The sequence below is a fragment of the Anomalospiza imberbis genome, chromosome 3, assembly GCF_031753505.1.
Source record: "Anomalospiza imberbis isolate Cuckoo-Finch-1a 21T00152 chromosome 3, ASM3175350v1, whole genome shotgun sequence".
Lineage (NCBI taxonomy): Eukaryota > Metazoa > Chordata > Aves > Passeriformes > Viduidae > Anomalospiza > Anomalospiza imberbis.
In genome coordinates, this window is record NC_089683.1 from 15,956,540 (window position 1) to 15,974,609 (window position 18,070).

General features: G+C 36.9%; 1 protein-coding gene across 5 annotated transcripts in view; it reads right to left on the reverse strand.

Moving 5' to 3' along the window:
- ASAP2 (ArfGAP with SH3 domain, ankyrin repeat and PH domain 2) overlaps window positions 1-18,070 on the reverse strand; it is an 82,475-nt gene that overhangs the window by 50,215 nt on the left and 14,190 nt on the right. For 4 of the 5 annotated variants that reach the window (XM_068183489.1, XM_068183487.1, XM_068183486.1 and 1 more), the window contains exons 2-4: window positions 13,298-13,370; window positions 9,241-9,386; window positions 689-763 (exon numbers count right to left, since the gene is read on the reverse strand). In XM_068183489.1, the coding sequence (XP_068039590.1) occupies window positions 689-763; window positions 9,241-9,386; window positions 13,298-13,370 (294 nt within the window). Of the gene's footprint in view, window positions 1-688; window positions 764-9,240; window positions 9,387-13,297; window positions 13,371-18,070 lie in introns of those variants that run through there. The other variant, XM_068183490.1, reaches the window with a different exon arrangement.

The window sequence follows — 18,070 nt, forward strand, 5'->3', positions numbered from 1 at the left end:
TAAATAATCTATTTATCCTCCAGTAATTTACAGAAACCAACTTTAGTCTATGTACATATTTTCCTCCTTCCTTCGATGCCCTAGAACAATAGCTGCCAGTCACTTCCTGTTTGCTCACCAGTAAACAAAGTAAAAGCCAAGTAAGTTCGCTCACCATAGGCTCTGAAATTTATCATAAACATATCATCATTTGAGTCTTAAGTTGCTGTTATTTCAAATAGGAAATGTCCTTGGGGTATAAACAAATCGATTTCAGCTTCTTTAAGAAAAATCCTATGCTCATACAGTCATCTAATGTGTGTTTCTTAATAGTTCCAGGTAAGTTTAAAATGCTAAATGCTAATAATCCCTTAAAATATAGTACTACCCTTAATTCAACTAAGTAAATATCTGAATCTTACACCACTTTCTCTGCTTATCTTCTGTATCTCAGGCCTGCTTTTAAACTCCTCAAATGTTGTTTTGTATACACACTCAAGAACATGAGGTTTGTGAATCCACAAACAGAAGGGATGACTTCATTCACAAAAAACCCCAAAAACCAAACAAAACCCCCCAAAGTCTTGTTTACTGAGCTAATACATTACTTGAGTATCCTACACCTTCCAACATGTAAGATTAATACACTTGCTAAAGGTATCTACTGTACCAACAACAATCCTATACATTAATAGGAGGAAAGACATACCCCTTTAACTCCTTTCAAGTCTCCCTTCAGCAAACTGTCCAATGGAAAAGTGATTATGTTGTTCATATTCTGAATCTGTAACAAGAAAATTACACCAAATCAGTTAATATATTTAGGCATAGAACATAAACTGCCTTAATACACACATTTCAGAAAGTTTCACAAGGAAATCTTACATATTATTTTCCTATCCCTGCCTTATGGGCATGTTTATCAGCACAGCCAGTAATCAAAGATGAAAGCAACATGAGTTAATTAAACTCACTCTAGAAACAGTATAACCCAAACCAGCAGGAAATCTCCAGAATTATTGCTGATTATAAATATCTCATCTAACAGTGTCTGCAAAATAAGATCACTAATTTTTACATTGCCTTATTTCCTCATTTAAATTATATGGAAAAAAGCATACAATTTTTAGCACTGATTATTTTAAGTTCATAAGCATATTTTATATTAACCTTGTTTACTTTCCAGCCTCTTCAGACCTATTCCATAAAGCATATTTGCTACTCTCCCAATACATAGCATCTTACTCTGACAGAAGTTATAAAGACAATGCTGGCCTGTAAAATAGCCACCATTCCAATATTTTCCATTTGTTTTTAAAAGCAATACATCTGCCTTATCTCATGTAAACTTTGAAACAAGAATTTAATGAGGTCTTTAGTATGTAAGTAATTCAAGAGAAAATAAGTACTTCAAGAAGATAAAAATTATTTCCAATTAAGACAGTGGTAAAATAATCATGGTTTTTGTTAAGTATCTGTACGATAATATTTTAGTAAGTTAAAAGAACAAAGAAAGACTGTAGGAATAAGATAGCTAGGAAAAGATTGTATATCAACTCCTTTATGATTCAGGGAAAACATTCAAGGTATGGATCGTAATATCTAGGCAAAGAGTTTAAACTGTAACTATTCAAAATTATTGGTTGCTATGAGGAGCAAAACCCAAAATACTTTAGAATAACACAAAGAGGGAAAAAAATCAGAATAACTTTTACAGCAGTTCAGCGAAAGTTGCCCTTGGATGAGGTACTTATTTTTTTGGTATTTTATGCTGTTCTTTTAAAATGCAATTTTTTTCAAGAAGCTCTGAAATGCCTAAATGAAGATGGATTTCAAATGTTCAAATTACATAAAAAACTTTGCATCATGTAGGAACAAATGCTTTTATTTCTTCAGGAATAATGTCAGGGACATCAACGTCTCCTTTAGTGTAACCCATCCAGAGTCCAGAGATGAAAGAATACTAAAATTTCAAGGAAAAAATATTTCCAATTATGAATGCTTCAGTCTCCCCAGAATTGTAAAATACAAAATATTATCACCCTGTAGTTACCTGGTGGCCTCACTAGAACAGAATCCATGATATGTAACAGCTGTTGTTAAAACAAACCAGCAAAGCCCCACTGTCCCCACCTTTCCTCCTCAAACAAACTACCTTATTGCATTTGCTTGAAATTTCAGCCACCAAAGTGAACCTTCATCAATTTTAAAGGTTACACAGATTGTCTCTGCATGGAAAAGCTAAAGAAATACAGAAAATCTGGTCTTTCAAACTCTTAACACAAATCGTATATCCCTTCCTCCACCCTACATTTTCTCCTTCCCAACAAGCTGCAGGACCCAACCACAGCCCTTCAGAATCAACAAGTTGTATTTTAGCTCTGTATTGGGGTTGTTTTTTTAAAGTACTTCCTGTAAAAATTGAATGAGCAATGTGTACACATGCTTAGCTGGCAGTGCTGGAAACCATCCACCTCCTAAGTCCTCAGCAGTACCATCACATGCACATAACAACACAACCATTCCCAAAGGTAATAAAATTGTATGTCACAGATACAGGAGATAAGTGCAAAGGTTTAAACTGTACAACACCTACATAAAAGACTCTCAAAACTTGTAGAAGCTGCAAGTGGACATCCAGAATGGTTATTCAGGTGGAAAAGAGAAGAGGTCTTTTTCAAGGTATCTTCCCACGCAAAGTTTTCTCCTTTTTTATTCTATTTTATGAGTATGATGTAGTCAAATGTCTAACTTAAGGATTAATGCTTTCATAGCCTCCATTTAATTATTCTTCAAATTCAGTAGACAGGAATAAAGAACAAAGCATTTCTCAACAGCAGACTCAAGATGACTGGTTTTTCTTTAAGTCATAAAAAAATAAACCATCTGAAGTATTATCCCAAACATACTCATGTGTAAACATCAATCAGACTCCAAAATAGTTAAGGATATTTGCTAGAATTTCACACCATGAGGTCTGGAGTCCAATGAAACTTAAAAAAAAAAAAAAACCACACACAGGAGAAAAACTCTATATTCTTTTTAAAAGTTTAGAGAATGTTTGCCTATTCAAAATAATTCCTTCTGTGTGCCATCACCTGTGCATTACCATCAGTCTATTGTATTCCCTATGCTCCTATTCTATTTGTAACAAAAGTAAACATAAATAATGCATGAACTTGTCATTATTAACCCAGTTAGATGAATCATACTCCCTCATATTTATAAGTCAGCAAGCAATATACAGATGAAAGATCTTACATGTTTTTCCCCTCTTTCTTGAGAAGCGTAAGCTGAACTATCTAAAAATATAGACCCATTTTTGGCATGCAGAGAAGCACTAATATGCTGCAGCTCCTACTCTGTGTGCAGAGCACAAGGAGCTAGAACATATGCAATGGACTCTACATTTTGATTCTACATTTATGTTTAAAAATGTGCTTTAAAAAAAATACACAAAGATGCAAGAAAGCTTCACAGAAATTAAAGTCATCCCATCTCAGAGAAACACTAGCAAATTCCATATGGTTAAAAATAAAGAAAGGAAAATAAATAGTTGACCTCATTTCCACTTCCAACTTTGCTGCTTTGGCACTTGCAGTTTTCCTCTGACAGTTTCCAACAAGATGACAGTGTAAAAAATTAAAACTTCCTAAGCTGGAGAAAGCTCAGAGAAGAAGAAATGGCAGGGGAGAGAACATATAAACAAAACACATAGCTGCCAGAAGTGCTGGTAGAGGCAACAAGCAAGCCAGCATTTGTAAAGGGGAAAGATGTTCAAGTGGTTTAAGGGCCTATGGTTAAACATTTAAATTCACTGTTTGCCAGCCCTCCTGATTACTTTAACTTAAAGCTCTAGTCCATAAGAGCTTTCTATACCGGTGTCTTCAGTACTTCTGTAGGTTTTGTTTGCTAAATCCAAGCAAAAAGGGGGAAAAAAGCCTTTTCAGTATACTTCAGAACTTCAACACTTTTCTTAATATGCAGAACTTAAAACTTTTTCAGTTTAAACTAAAATTCAGGCAGTTGAGCAGTATAATATGTCTTCTGTTGCCATTACTAAACCTTAGATGCAGTCCCTGCTCTTGCCTGTGGGCTTCTCAACCATCAGTGTGCTTGTGTGTGTGCCTTGATGGCAGTACTGCCCCCACAGCACAGGTGTGGCTGAGCTGAGACATCACCCACCACCCATTACGGCACAGGGAAAATGACTCCAGCAGAACAGCAGCTGAGCACCACTAAGTGTCTACATGGAGCTGCTGGCTCAGCTGCCTAGAAAAATGCCTTTACACAAGATACCAAGTGCTGCCACCATGGACTACTTAGAATCAGCCTCACTATTAGCACCAATATGCAAACTACAAACTGTGAACTTCTCTATTAGGAAGTATTTCACAGGAAATCTGAAAAGCATAAAATTAAGAGCTGCAAAAGCAAAGGATGGAAGAGGCTTGCGGTTATTCTAGCCCTTCTTCCTTGCCAGTGGAGAACTCCAGAGGGCACATTTTCTAACCTAGGTTGAAAGACCTAAGTGGTAGGCTTCTATCACTTTATGTGGGACATTTCACCAAATATTTTCAGAGTGAGATCCCATTTATATGCAATTTATTATTTTCCTCCTCCACAATCAGAATTATCTGTGAATTAAACATTCTTCTAAACTTTCTTCATAAACCAACCTATTGAAGCCCTAATCGTGTTTTATCACTGTCCTCTGAATTTGCTCCAGTTGGATGAATACCCTTTGGCAAAAAAATAAAAATTTGATTCCAGGTGGAACTGTTTGCAAAGGTTCAGGCATCAAACATTGTGTTTTAACACCTTGGTCTAAACAAAGAAAATTCTGGGCATAAATTTTTTAAGTTCATTACATAATACAGAAAAGATAATTCCTTCGGTTTTGCTGTTACCTTTTACAGTTAAGCAAATTTTCTTTCTTCTTACATTTAAAAAAGTAAGTAAAGCAAGAGCATATGGTCAGAAAAATACCACTGCTGTTCTTCCATTTTTTTCTGACTAAAAATCCAAGGATTATTAATAGAAAATAGAATCTCTTAGTTCCAGCTATCTTCCATAGAGTGGAAATATCAGATCCACTCCTCTCAATGCAGCCTGTTTCATTAGCTCTAAATTTATATAAATGAAAAATAAAGGAAAAAAGTAAGTATAACAACAACAAAAATGGTATTCGTTAAATAGCTACTTCACAGATCAAATCCCTTTTCAAGGAGTGTTGACAAAGACGCACAACTAGAGTTTATTTCTTCTCAGTGTAGCAATTTAACAGGATTTAAAGGAGAAAATATTTAAAGTGCAAATATATTGCAATGAGCCTTTCCTTGTCCTAACACTTTTCATGTTAAGACTCACACCTTTATCCCTTGGCACTATACTTAAGAAGGAATAGTAATTAACACTACAAGCAAGTACCATACAGACCTAACCCACCTGGCAGCACTGCCTACTCTAGTGGGTGGTCCACTTCTATTAGGAATTAGTAACAAGGTTGTCATCAACAAGCAATATTGTGCTTGCTACAAAATGTAGTATGCTATCTCTGAAAATGGCCTCTAGTATTTTCAGATCTTTCACTACCAAAAAGACAAACTGATTACTCAATCTTCTTAAAAAACAGAAGTTGAAAAAATAATTTAAGTTGATATCAGAGCTTTGGCAAGAGAAAATAATTGCACAGTATATATCACAAAGTGATCCAAATAATGCAAACTGGGGTAGAATTGCTAAAGTAAGTGGTTACAAGGATCTTGTACACAGTAAATATAAATTCATTTCCTGAAGATGCATTTATAAAACCCTTCAAAAGTAAAGAAAAACTACAAAGGCTGGGGTAGGGTTTTTTTAATTTTATTCAGTATGTGAAAGTGCACACATAAAAGCAGCATAGCAAACTTATAAAAACCTCAAGACCTAAACTTAAATTGTATAGTAAGTATACAGGTTTTAGGATTAAAAACAAAAACACTTCAGCTGTTATTGAAATAATTTAAAACACTGATGTCTTGATAAGGCCCTAAAAACTTCAAAGTCTTTTGGAAAACTTTTAAAATTATTAGGGAAAACAAGCACCTGAAACTCCAGTTAAAGCAGAACAACTTTATAATGGCTTTCCTCTACCTTACTAAGGACAACTTTAAGGAAAATCTGTGTGCAGAAGCACTTTAGAGCTACAGCTCTAAATGCCATCCAGGCCAAGAGCTGACAGAACACATCAGCTTCTAGAAACAAAAGTAAAATATATGACAAAGCAAAACGTGACAGTAGCCCTAAAGCTTTGCCAGTGTTAATAGCTTTGGCATCTGTTCCAGTCTGAACATGTCCTCTCACTTCCTTGCACATTCCCCATCCACTTCAGTTAAAATCTTCTGTGGAAATTCAGCACTCTGTGAAACTCCAGAGATAGGTCTATTTAAAGAGCACCTTTCAGAATGTTTTTTCAACAGTAGCAGGTTGCATGGCCCTGCCTGATCCATATATCCAACTCTGAATGCTTTCAACATAATGATATATCACCTCATTGTGAGAATGCACATATGGCTATGACTTTAATAAAATACACCCCAAGTTATTTCCAATTACTGTACAAAACTTTTTATACTGGTCAACACTCTTTTAACCTTCTAGAAAACTAGACCTCAAACACTGAATTTATGAACAGATTTTCAAAGTGACCAGTTACTAAAAATTTATTCTACTGGCATTAACTTCTAATAGGCAAGGCTATATAAAATTATAATTTTTCATTGTTCTAGATTTCTGTTTCAAAAATATGGCATTTACAAGTAATAATGAAGTCCACATCTTTTTTTCATATGTATTTCTTTCTGGAGGAAACTATTTTCCTATTGAGACACCAAATACAAGGACCATTAGGTTTCCTTTGCTAGTCAGGGAAAAACAAAAAGCTTCAAACCTCAACAATATGAGGCATATTAGGAAGGAGCGGAGCTTTACAGAGACTTGCTCTTCACCAGACAGTATTAAAGAGAGAAGGTGCCTATGCCACTGCAATATTAAAAAAAGAAATTACATTCATGCCTGTGCAAAATTACGCTTCCCTTCGAAAATAGAGAAAATAAGAACCACAAACTGAGAGAAATTACAGACCTAGCTACTCTCTTATGACATATCCTCTTCTTATACACACAAACTGAAGTAAAAGGACATAGCTGCTACTAAAAAAAAAACACCAGTACCCAGCAAAAAGAACTACAAATATTCCTTGGAGAAGACACACAAAATATTGCTGCGCATTTGGGGGAACCCCTCGGGGTGTCCCCGGGGGGCCCCCAAGGCTGTGAGTTGGCTGGTGGCAGCAGGCAGGCAAGGAGACTCCACACGGCTTCTGAGGGTGCTCATTAGATGAGGGTTTATTGGGGGTCCTACCCCCGGGAGGCAGCATGGTGTCTGAGGGAGAGGGGGGAAAGGGGAGTGAGGGGGGAAAGGGAAGGGGGAGAGAGGGGCTGAGAGAGCACCGGCCAGGAGAGCGCAAAGAGAGAGAGAAAAACGTCCCCCAGCACACTGAACAGGGAGATTCAAAGTGGGCACGGAACAGATTGGGCCAATGGCATTACAGACACAGGATACTGCAGGGGAGGATCGCAGGCTTGGAATAAACCAGACATTTTCCAGGGGTGAGACAGAGCATACCATTTAACTAAAATATAACACCACAACAAAACACTTAGGCAGATAACAAAAGGTAACAAAAACATGTATTCCAACTTCCCATAGATACTTATTTTGGTTTGTTTCCTTTCCAAAGCGTGGAAGAAAACTTATTCTTGTCAGAAACATTTTGCAAATATAGTAGTTTCTGGTTTTAAGAGAACAAATAACTAAGATTTTTGGTAAAAGAGCAACACCTTCTAGCTTTCAGAAGTATTCTTGAAATGTAATACATTGAAAGATTTTTCTGGGGAGGGGGTGTAGCTTTTAGCAGATAGCTTTTTAAAACCACTTAAACATCACATTTCCCAGATCCATTTGCCTAATGAATTCATCATATTTTAATTAATATATGATAGAGAGGGGGTTTTAGTCAACAGAAGGTATCAATTAGAAGACCCATTCCATTTTCCTTTCTACAGGAGCTGCCTGCCTCTGTACAAGAGACCTGGGATCAGGTCTCACGCTGAATCAGGATGCCTCTTCTGATACGTAATCTCAGATAGTATTTGTACATCTAGAGAAGTTCAAATCAATATAACCAATACGAAATAAATCTCATTGTTGATAAATACATTTGTGGCTGTATTCATCAATATCATGATTGAGTAGAAAGACAGGACAGCATCAGAGAGTGAATGGAACTGCCCTAAATCCCATCAGCTGGAAACATTCCCCAAAGAAGTGATTATGACCAGCTGGCTGCAAACTACAGACATTTGGTCTAGACTCACAAAAGCATTTGATGTGTCTTCATGCCATTGATTTCAGCAGACACAGACTTTTAAATGCTCCTGGGAATCTGGGTCATTTCCCCTTCCTAGCCCCTGGTATAAGAGTTCTGTGAATTCAAGTAAATTCAGTACTTAAGACAGGGTAAAGCTCTAGATCGTAGGATGTAATCAGAATCTACCCTTTTTGCACCCTCTGATTAATGTGAAATTGAGGCTGAAAATTCTCCATTTATAATTAAAAATCCCGTTCTTCCATTTGGCTCCATCCCATTTGGCTCACCAAAGAGGCTTTAAGACTTACTGGCTTCAGCTGTAGGATTGGTCCCCAATGGACACTACTGTTGTTTTAGCATTTCGCTTGATTTTGTTTCCCTGAGTCACTTCCCTGAGAAGCAAAAAAGCTCTCTTCCAGGGACACTAAAATCTCCCTTAACAAATACAAATGGAAAGTGGGAAAAAGTAAAGTAAACCATCGTGATCACACAGTAAATCAAGTTGGGTTTTGCTGGTTTCACATTTTAAAGCAAATTGTGATGTTTTATAATGTATATTATAACTACTTTATTGTGGGAAGCTTTTAGGCATGAGAAGTGTTGGAAGAGGGGGGTTTGTTGTGTTTTTATGTTGTGGCGGTTTCTTTTCTGGTTTCTTTGGGTTGGGTTGAGTTTTGATTTCTGCAAGGGGAAAACCTAGGACATGAGGTATTTTCATAAGCTGAGAATTTTTTAAGAACAGTGGTTGCTAAAACACAAATTGTCTTCAATATGAAGAGCTGTTATAATTCCAAAATACTGCCTTTGGCTTTAAAATTCCAAACATGTTTTTCTTAAGCAATTCTTACCAAATTTTTGAAGAGTGCAGTTAATTCCTTTGTAAACACAGAAAATTTTAAAAACGCTGTTCCCAAATCTGGGTCATCCCTGCAAACACAGTTGCCACCAAACTTCTCCAGTGCTTGTGTATACTGTTCTTCATTTTCCACATGAGCTTAGAAAAGAGCAAAACATGAAGATATCATCATCAGATAAAAGGTTATTGAAATCACAATTTATGGTTTAAAAAAAAAAAAAAGCTTTCCAAAGTTATTGCTAAAAATGTTTAGTTGATACAAAAATCCATCATTATTTACACTTTAATACTGATATGCCAGAAGTACAACATATCTCACTAGTTCCGGTTTGCATGTACCTATCCACATGTAAAAATGATAATGTGCCAAGACAAGACAAACATCTGACACCCTACAAAGATCCACAGTATTTCTGCACCATAGCAGAGACCTCATAACAACCCCCAACTCCCATAATGAACTTTCAGATTTTAGTGTTTTATTAACACTATTTTAACTGTGTGCTATTACATTTTACTGTGTGCTGAAAAATAAACAGAGGAGCTAAAGTGTGCTGGCAGAGTCTTGGATCTCTGCAACAGAAGGCAATAGAACAAATATTCTTGGGTCATCCTAGGAAAAAGGACTATAAAACACATTATAGAGGACCATATCTATGTCAGTTCTCCAATTCAGGGCAGCAGTGGGGATCTGAAGCAAATCCTAGCAATCTGCATTTACCACAGGCCAGTTCAGTTCTGAAAGCAGATCTGGCTTATGACAACCAGATTCCTTTCTGAGACAACAAAACCAGAAGCTCTGCCCTAGAAGTCATCCAGTGGTCCTGGGCTACACCAGGACAATTTATGCAGCACACATCTAACATCAATGTTCAGAAAGCTTTGAGCTGCACATGTTGGGGGGTTACTCAGCCCAGGGCATGAGAGGAAATCTAGGCATAAAATAAATTCAAATATAAAGGAAATCTGAGAGTCTTAACTACTTTGCCCAAGTGATTTACTCCTAGGTCACCAGGTTATCTGCCAATATAGACAGGCATAAAAAGTCCCTTTGTCATAAGTCAATTTGACCTGCGGAATAAAACAGAAAGTTTTTCTGAACTCAAGTTTAGTGACATGTCATGCTTCAGTATGTGGACAAAACACAAGTTGGCACCTGAGAAAGTTGGCACCTGAGAAAGTTAACATTGCCTATTTCTTATTCTAGCTGTAGACAATTTCTAAAGCTTTAAAGGAAGTCGGAGAAAAAAAACAAACTCCATACCCTAGAAAACAAATTATGCATTAATAAGGACAAAGACTGTCTTGGTCATTACATGAGACTAGCATAAACCCTAAAGGTTATTTAGAGAGGATTAATCTGTTTTAAAAAGCAATGATTCAGTTTCATTTCAAGCCCATTTGTACACATAAACACATTTAACATCCAAAGGATTTTTGATAAAAGTCCTTTCCCAAATTTCAGTGAATTAGTTACATAACCTGTTCAAACTTATCATGCTCCAAACTAAAAAGAAACCTGTCTATTCATGAGTCCTATCTAGACTCAATATTCTGGCCATTCAGTAACTTTGTTTCTCAAATAGTTACAATTTGTTTCTAATTTCCAATATATGAAACGAAAACCCAGTGCAGTAGTGGTATAACACTATGTAATTAAAGACTGACATAATGTACATGCAGAATTGGAATTATACAAACAGTATTAATTCTGCAAGTCTTTAACTTGAGCACTGAATTTGCAGCCTGTGACAGAAAGCTATTAAATTTAAAAACTGAATACTAGCACTGAAAGTTACTTATTTTCCTCAGCATCAACAGCAAGGGCTGAGCACTTACCAAAATTTTTGCTGTAGGATGAAGTAAGGATGTTCAACTAATTCTATTGTGTGACATATATACACCTAAACAAGCTTTCAATGAACTGGCACAGGCAGAAAAAATGAGGATGTGGCAGGTCACAGCTCCTTTAGCTCTCACATCTAGGCAGTAAGGTGAATTATTTCCGCACTGCTTTCTGCATTTTTGCTGCTTCCTGCATCCAGCTTAGCTTACATGAACCCAGGTGTGAGAGAAGAGGTAAGGCCACAATTCCTACAGCAAAAAGAGAAAGCTGTCCCTGCATGAAAGCAAGGTGAAAAGGCTGCTACCATTAAGTGTAATGGTTAGATGTGCAACCAGTAGCTGAGCCATGCTGACTTTTTACCTTAGGAAACAAGCTCGGCACCATTCCACGTGGCATCCCCAGGAGTCTTCTATTCCCCAGCATCCTAGGGACTGTTCTTCTGGATTCTGAGACATTCCCCAGAATGCTGATGCTAGTTTATTGCAGGAGTACTATTAACTGAGCTTGTACCCCCAAGTGCTTCTGAAGAGCACAAAAATCTACTTTTTTGATGGAACCCTCCAAAATACTCTTCCTGTCCTATGGTGTTTTCCTGACAAATTTTAAAAGTTTCTCTACAAACAAAAGGTATGAAAACAAAAAAAGAAACTTGATCCAGTTTTGAGGGTTTAGATGCTTTCTTTAAGTAAGAACCCACGCTATGTACAAATAGGGAGTACTATATAATCCTTAATAATGGTTTGTAAACTCTCACACTAAAAAAAGAAAGACAAAACATTATTTTGTTATAACATTATTAACTATTTAGGGAACCTATACTAAAAATCTAGTCACTGTGCTCTTCTGAGTGTAGGACCATGGGGTTTGTTTTGAAAGAAACCCCAGGGGCTGACAAGTGGCTTAGTGATGTTTATGCTGGTGGAAGATAAAAGCCTCCAAACCTCTCTTGTCAAGATTGGGTGGGCAGCACAAATTAAAAATGTGGGCAAGGTACTGATTTTATGCAAAGACTAGTGATTTGCTGCAATGTTCTAACAGGTACTCTGATTAGAAGGCATAGTCTAGCACTCTAGAATAAAATTTAAAAAAAAAAAAAAAAACTCAACAGCCAAATAAGCCCAGCCAAGCAAGAAAAAGAAGAGAAGAAAGGATGCCAAACCAATGAAACAGCTCCTGATGAATCTTAAACTGAACCCTCCACAATCCAAAGATAAAAGCTTTATTACATTCGACAAGGAACTTCCTTTCAATTACTGGAGATGAATTATACCACAACAGCAGTTCTTTTTCTAACCTTGTCTGAACACCAACATGGCCACAAGTTCTGTCAGATATTGGTGGCTCTCCAAGGTTGACAGGCCTATCTATTTTGCATTTAATATAGGTTTTGTTAGCTCTAATTGCTATGAACTGCACAGTGAGAACAAAAGCCAACCAAATGCCATTTCTTATCCACAAAAACAAATGCTATTTCTTATTCACAAAATGCTGCTGATCCACAAAAACAAAAGCTTCAGTAAATTTTTTCAAAGAAGATAAACATACAAAATTCTAAGAAATTGGCACAAATTTAAAAATGCATGCAGCAATAGTTCTTTGTATTTTATACAGCATTGTATGAAAAATATCTGATTTTTTACATCATGACAATAAAAAGTTGCAGCTCATCGGCTCCCTCTTGTCATGAAGTTCCCAACATACATAAGTGGAAGCCACCAGGGAGACTGAGGTTTCACAAAGCAGTAGAGCCAATGTAGCTTCTTATTGCTGCCAAAGAGTAATTTCACCCCCCCACACCCTCATCTCTTGATGATACACATAGCCCTACCACTTCAGGTGTTCATTTAATCCCAATTAAGTTGATCTCACTGCATATGCAGTTTTACACAAGCTTAAAAACTCATCTAGGTATCTGCCAAGCAGCAGGCATGACAGAGAGAGCAGGTAGCCCACACCCAGTGGAAAGATGAGAGCACAGCTTTACCACTTGGTACCAGTAGGGCAGCAAGAGAGGTTTAGCTACCCCACAGCACCTCATCCTTACTGAGGTCATGATCAAACAGCTAGTTCAAGATTGCCATTTAAAATGCACATATTTCTTTTCTCAGAGTTACCCATATAACTCTTTCTGATTCAGTATGACATCCAACTGTTTAAATCTTCTAATTTCACCAATATAAACTAATAGGAATTATGTACGTACCCAGACCAGATAAGTTTATGGCTTTGACAGATTTCTTCATTTTATAGAGAACAGTTCGGTCAACATCCAGAGCCTAAAAAAAGAGAGAGAAACATAATAGCAGATTGTCTTTCGGCAAATTTCTGCCCTGGAAATCTGCTGTGGTTACAACTATTACATAGTTAACTTTATTTCCATAATTAATAAATTACTTGCCATTTGCTTCCATCCCTATCCATACAACCTAATCTGTCCCCTTAACCAAAAAAAACACCTCCTCCATCTTTGGCTGGGGACCAACATCATATAAACTAAGCAGGAAACAATTTACAAAGTATCATCTTTCCATGCTAAATTATTAAAGAGCCTTAAAACAGTTTTCACCCATCGTATATTCTGATGTTGCTGAAGAAATGAGCAATACCGCTTCCTTAGGCAGAATATTGAAAATGGAATTTAATTTCAGTTTTCCTGGATAATTTAGTTAATTGCTTTCTCAGCTGTATGAACTTTCTAACTGCTATGTTGAGCAAAATAAATTGCATATCTCTCAAATATCTTTCACACAGTTTAATACTAGGCTAAGCTTTCCCCAACACTATTTAAAATTCAAGTTTAAATATTGCCTAGAATGCTCAAGCACTTATAATCAATTTGTTTCAAAGAAAGAAGTAAAAGCAGGTAATAATTTTGCTTACTGAAGTGAAATATGAGCAGACTCAAAAATGTAGAATTATTCCAGAAAGGAGAAGCAGAATTACGGTTATATAAATTAATTTTTTAAAAAAAGTTGTGACACTTGAAGAAAATATATGTTCCAGAGATGGGGTATCTTTAGACCTCACTGAAAAACAATACTGAACACTACAAATTGTATTATGCCAAGAGCTGTTTAGCATGATACATGATAAAGCAAAGAAAACCCACCAAATAAATTCCCATTTTCATCCAAAACATTTCAATGAACTGCAGCAGCTACACACCTGATCTACCATTGTTTTATGCTGAAAAGTCAGCCCCTAGGAGTCTATATAATTATTTTAACACAGTGAATGCAAAAAGAAATATTAGGCCCCTGATTCTGGGAGTATTCTAAAACTGAATCTATTTAGACCTCAAATAGGTGAACAAAATCTTCACAGCATTCCGTGGAAACCAAGCAATTTTGACAATGCCTTAACGGTTACAGTGTCATGGTACTGCTACGCCCATTGGAGGTTTAACCTCCAGCATCTTTATAGTTCACATCTGAAACATATCAGCAGGAGAGGCGCAGAGGTCTTTTCACCTGGAATTTTGAAGTACAGAGGAAGGGGAAAATAAAACAATCTAAGCAAGCTCATAAAACCCAGATCTGTTCACCCTCTTCAGCAATTTGAATTCCATCTAGTACAACAAGTGATCTCCAAGGTTAGATCAGTCACCTGTTTGGATGGGAGTACATGAAATGAATTCCCTCATTGTATATTTGGTGATTTCTAAAAATAACCTCAGAAAAGGACCTTCTGATCAGCTGACTACAGAGGAATTATTTCATCGATGACTGCAATCACCCTCTTGGAGTACAAGTGAAAGGAATGTCTCCAACTACAAGCAATACGAGCAATAGTCCAAAGAGAAGGCTGACAGCCAGAGACTTAAAACTAACAAATTAAATTCTCAGCCAAGTCTTGTATTTGTGTGTGCAGCTGAGAAAATTTAAATCTCTGCACCTTAGTTTGAGGGAGATCATTCTTAAGGAAATGTCAGAAGGATAAATGCATGGGATTAACCATGTATTAACATGGTCAGGGATCCAGACAGATCTATGGATTCATAAAATCCTCTGGCCCAAGACTGCCTCAGTCAGAAAGCACAAACTCCCAGTAAGGAAAAAACCTCAAATCCTCTTCCTCAACTAAAGTCATCATTTTGGTTTGAAACGTCTCTCAACCAACTTCCACTTTCACCAGGATCAGGCAGCAGAGGAACAAACCCACAAGGCACAGCACAACCAGAGTCCAACAGGAATGGCAGCTAACGCCCCTAACACACCACTGACAACTCAAGCATCAATCCATTTCAAACAGCTGGTCCACATAAAAATTCAAAAGAAAGGATAAGGGGGAAAATACCCCACTGAGAGTACCAAGGACAATACAACAAGCAAAACCTAAAACCTTAATGTGTTGAAACTGTACAGGTCAGGCTTTCTTGGGTCCTTCTCTTCATCCTCTGCCTGTCTTTTCAGCTGTGTCTGTGCAAAGCTGTACTTGAACCTTAACAAACTGTGACTAGAAATTGGGGGGAAAAAATCAGTTCTGGAAAGCTTTCCAAATAGAAAACAAAGGATAACAAATATCTAGCCATTTGAAGTGGGACCTGGATATATTTATGAAATAAATTACTATGTTTCCAACTATGGTAATAAAACTACACTTGCTGTTGTGGGAAGTTTTGTCTATTCCTCCCTTCCTTGGTGCAACCTTCTCATACTGTGTGACATTTAAGAGTGCCTATGTTGTGCCTACAACTAATGGGCAAAATAGTGAAAAGCTTTGCATCTTTAATACTGTATTTCACTCTTGCTTACAGACCAAAAAACAGAGAGGAAGACTTTGCCTTTGTTTCATTGAACAGCACTGGTGTTTATTCACATCTAGTGTTCCAAAGGAGTCATTTCAGGATAAAACCTGAAAATGTCAGCTCCTTGTCTTTAGTGCTGTTCTTCATATTTCCTTGTCCTTTTCTTTGTCCACATCTTAGCACTGGGAAATCAGCTCAAATCCAGCTGTAGCTTCACTACAGTTCACATTTCTAAGCTTCTGCTTGTTTCATAAACATACACATACTATACCAATGCACATACATGCACCAAAATGCACCCTAATTCAACTTCTTGGTGCATTCTCGATCGTTTCAGAAGCAGGAAATTTTAAAATGGCTTTGGATGTTGCATATACTAGCACTTCTTTTTATTCACTTAAAAATGCCCAGTGAACTCCTGAACAAGAAAAAAAGTAACCATGTATTTCACATGGTGGGACCAGTTTGTCCTCTCAGGTAATGTTTCTAGTTTTGCCTCAAAAAACTCTATTGTGAGGCTGCTTATTTTAGCATCTGTTTCAGCACAACTGAGACTATGAGGCCATATAAATAATTTTCATAGTCCCACTCAGCTTCTAGTAATGAGCACTCAGATTTCTCTATTGTTAAAAACAGTAAATATAGCTTTGACTTAAGTGGGGGGGGGAATTCTCTACAGTACATAAGACAAGAAGTCACATTATTGTGGAAGTGGTGTTATGCACGTGGACTGAAACAGAAACTCAGAAGTGACCTTCTTGAGTGTGTCCTTGTCTGTGCAATCTTTTTTCCAAATAGAGAATTTATGTCTTCTGTTCATTTACTTTCATGTGATTTCTGATAGCAATCTGATGAAACCACTTTTAAGGTAAATTACTTTTTAGTCAGAAGTATACTAGGGACAGGAACAAGCCTATCACAATCAAATGTAGATTTTCAAAGGAACACAGGAGAGAGGACTCAAGCTACCAGTGATAAGTAACAAAGCTTTTTTCCACATGTAGGAACAAGGTCCGGTTTCACTTGCCAAAGGCCAATTTCCATTTTCACTGCTTCAAAGGTTTTTACTTTGAACAGTAAAATGCATCAACTAATTAGAACCAAATCCATCTTACCAGGAAGAAATCAGTCTGAGATTACTGAAACATCCTGAAATGATATTCTACATCCTACCCTGTATGCTTCAATCTAATTAATAATAATAATAATATTAATATTATTTCTGCTTAAGTCTGTTTCACATTGCTAAAAAGATTTAAGCCCACCAGGATTTACAATTTTCAAATATTTAATTGCAATGCTTCCCCCCCAAAAAACCTTAGATAATAAAAAAATTGGCATCAATCCCCAAATCTATATTGTCTAAATAGATCCATGCAATATAGATGGTTGGCATAAAAGAGGAATGCATTATTTGCTCTTTTTAGTGGAGAGAGGAGAAACAAACTGTTCTATTATTAGCATATTTAACTGAGGGAGGAAAAAAAGCAGGAAGACAGAAACTCAGAAACTGAACATCCCAGAGATGATTTTGGCACCTTTTACAGAGCCAAAGGGTACGGGGAAAACCAGGGCAGTAGCAGCATAAGTGAAGAGTCCCCATGCTCTAGCGATACATTAAACATCTTTGGTGCCAAACTTACAGCAGAAGTCTGAGTCTTTATCTTATACAAATCTCCTCACACCAGTGTCTTTTTTCTTTGTGGCCCAGAAAATAATTAATTGTCTGTGAAGGAATAGAAAAACAGCCATACTGGATCAGATGAACACTGCATTTAACCTGATATCCTCTATCAGGAGCAGCCAACAGCAGATGTTCAGGGCAGCAAGCAAGGAAAAGCACGTACACATCCTTCCCCAGGATAATCTCCCAGTTTCCAGTAATGAGTTTAAAAACAAAAGACTGAGATACCCTCAACCATAAACACTACATAGCCCAACAGGCTATTCTCAAGAGAAACAAGCCCAAATTTTCTTATTCCAGACAAGCCAAATTTTCTTATTCCAGAAAGAAAAAAACTAAACCTGACCGCATACCATGGGAAGTAGGGACAGAGGAAGAGAGAGGAGCTGGCCATTACCTTTACTTTATTTTGCATTTAAAACAGTTCAAAATCTCTAACACATTCCTTCCTTCTTACCCACAGCAGCTTCCTTTTGCAAAGTGTAAAAGTAACTATTTCACATTTTCAGCTATTTGGATGGGGTTTTGCTGAAAGTATTCATAGA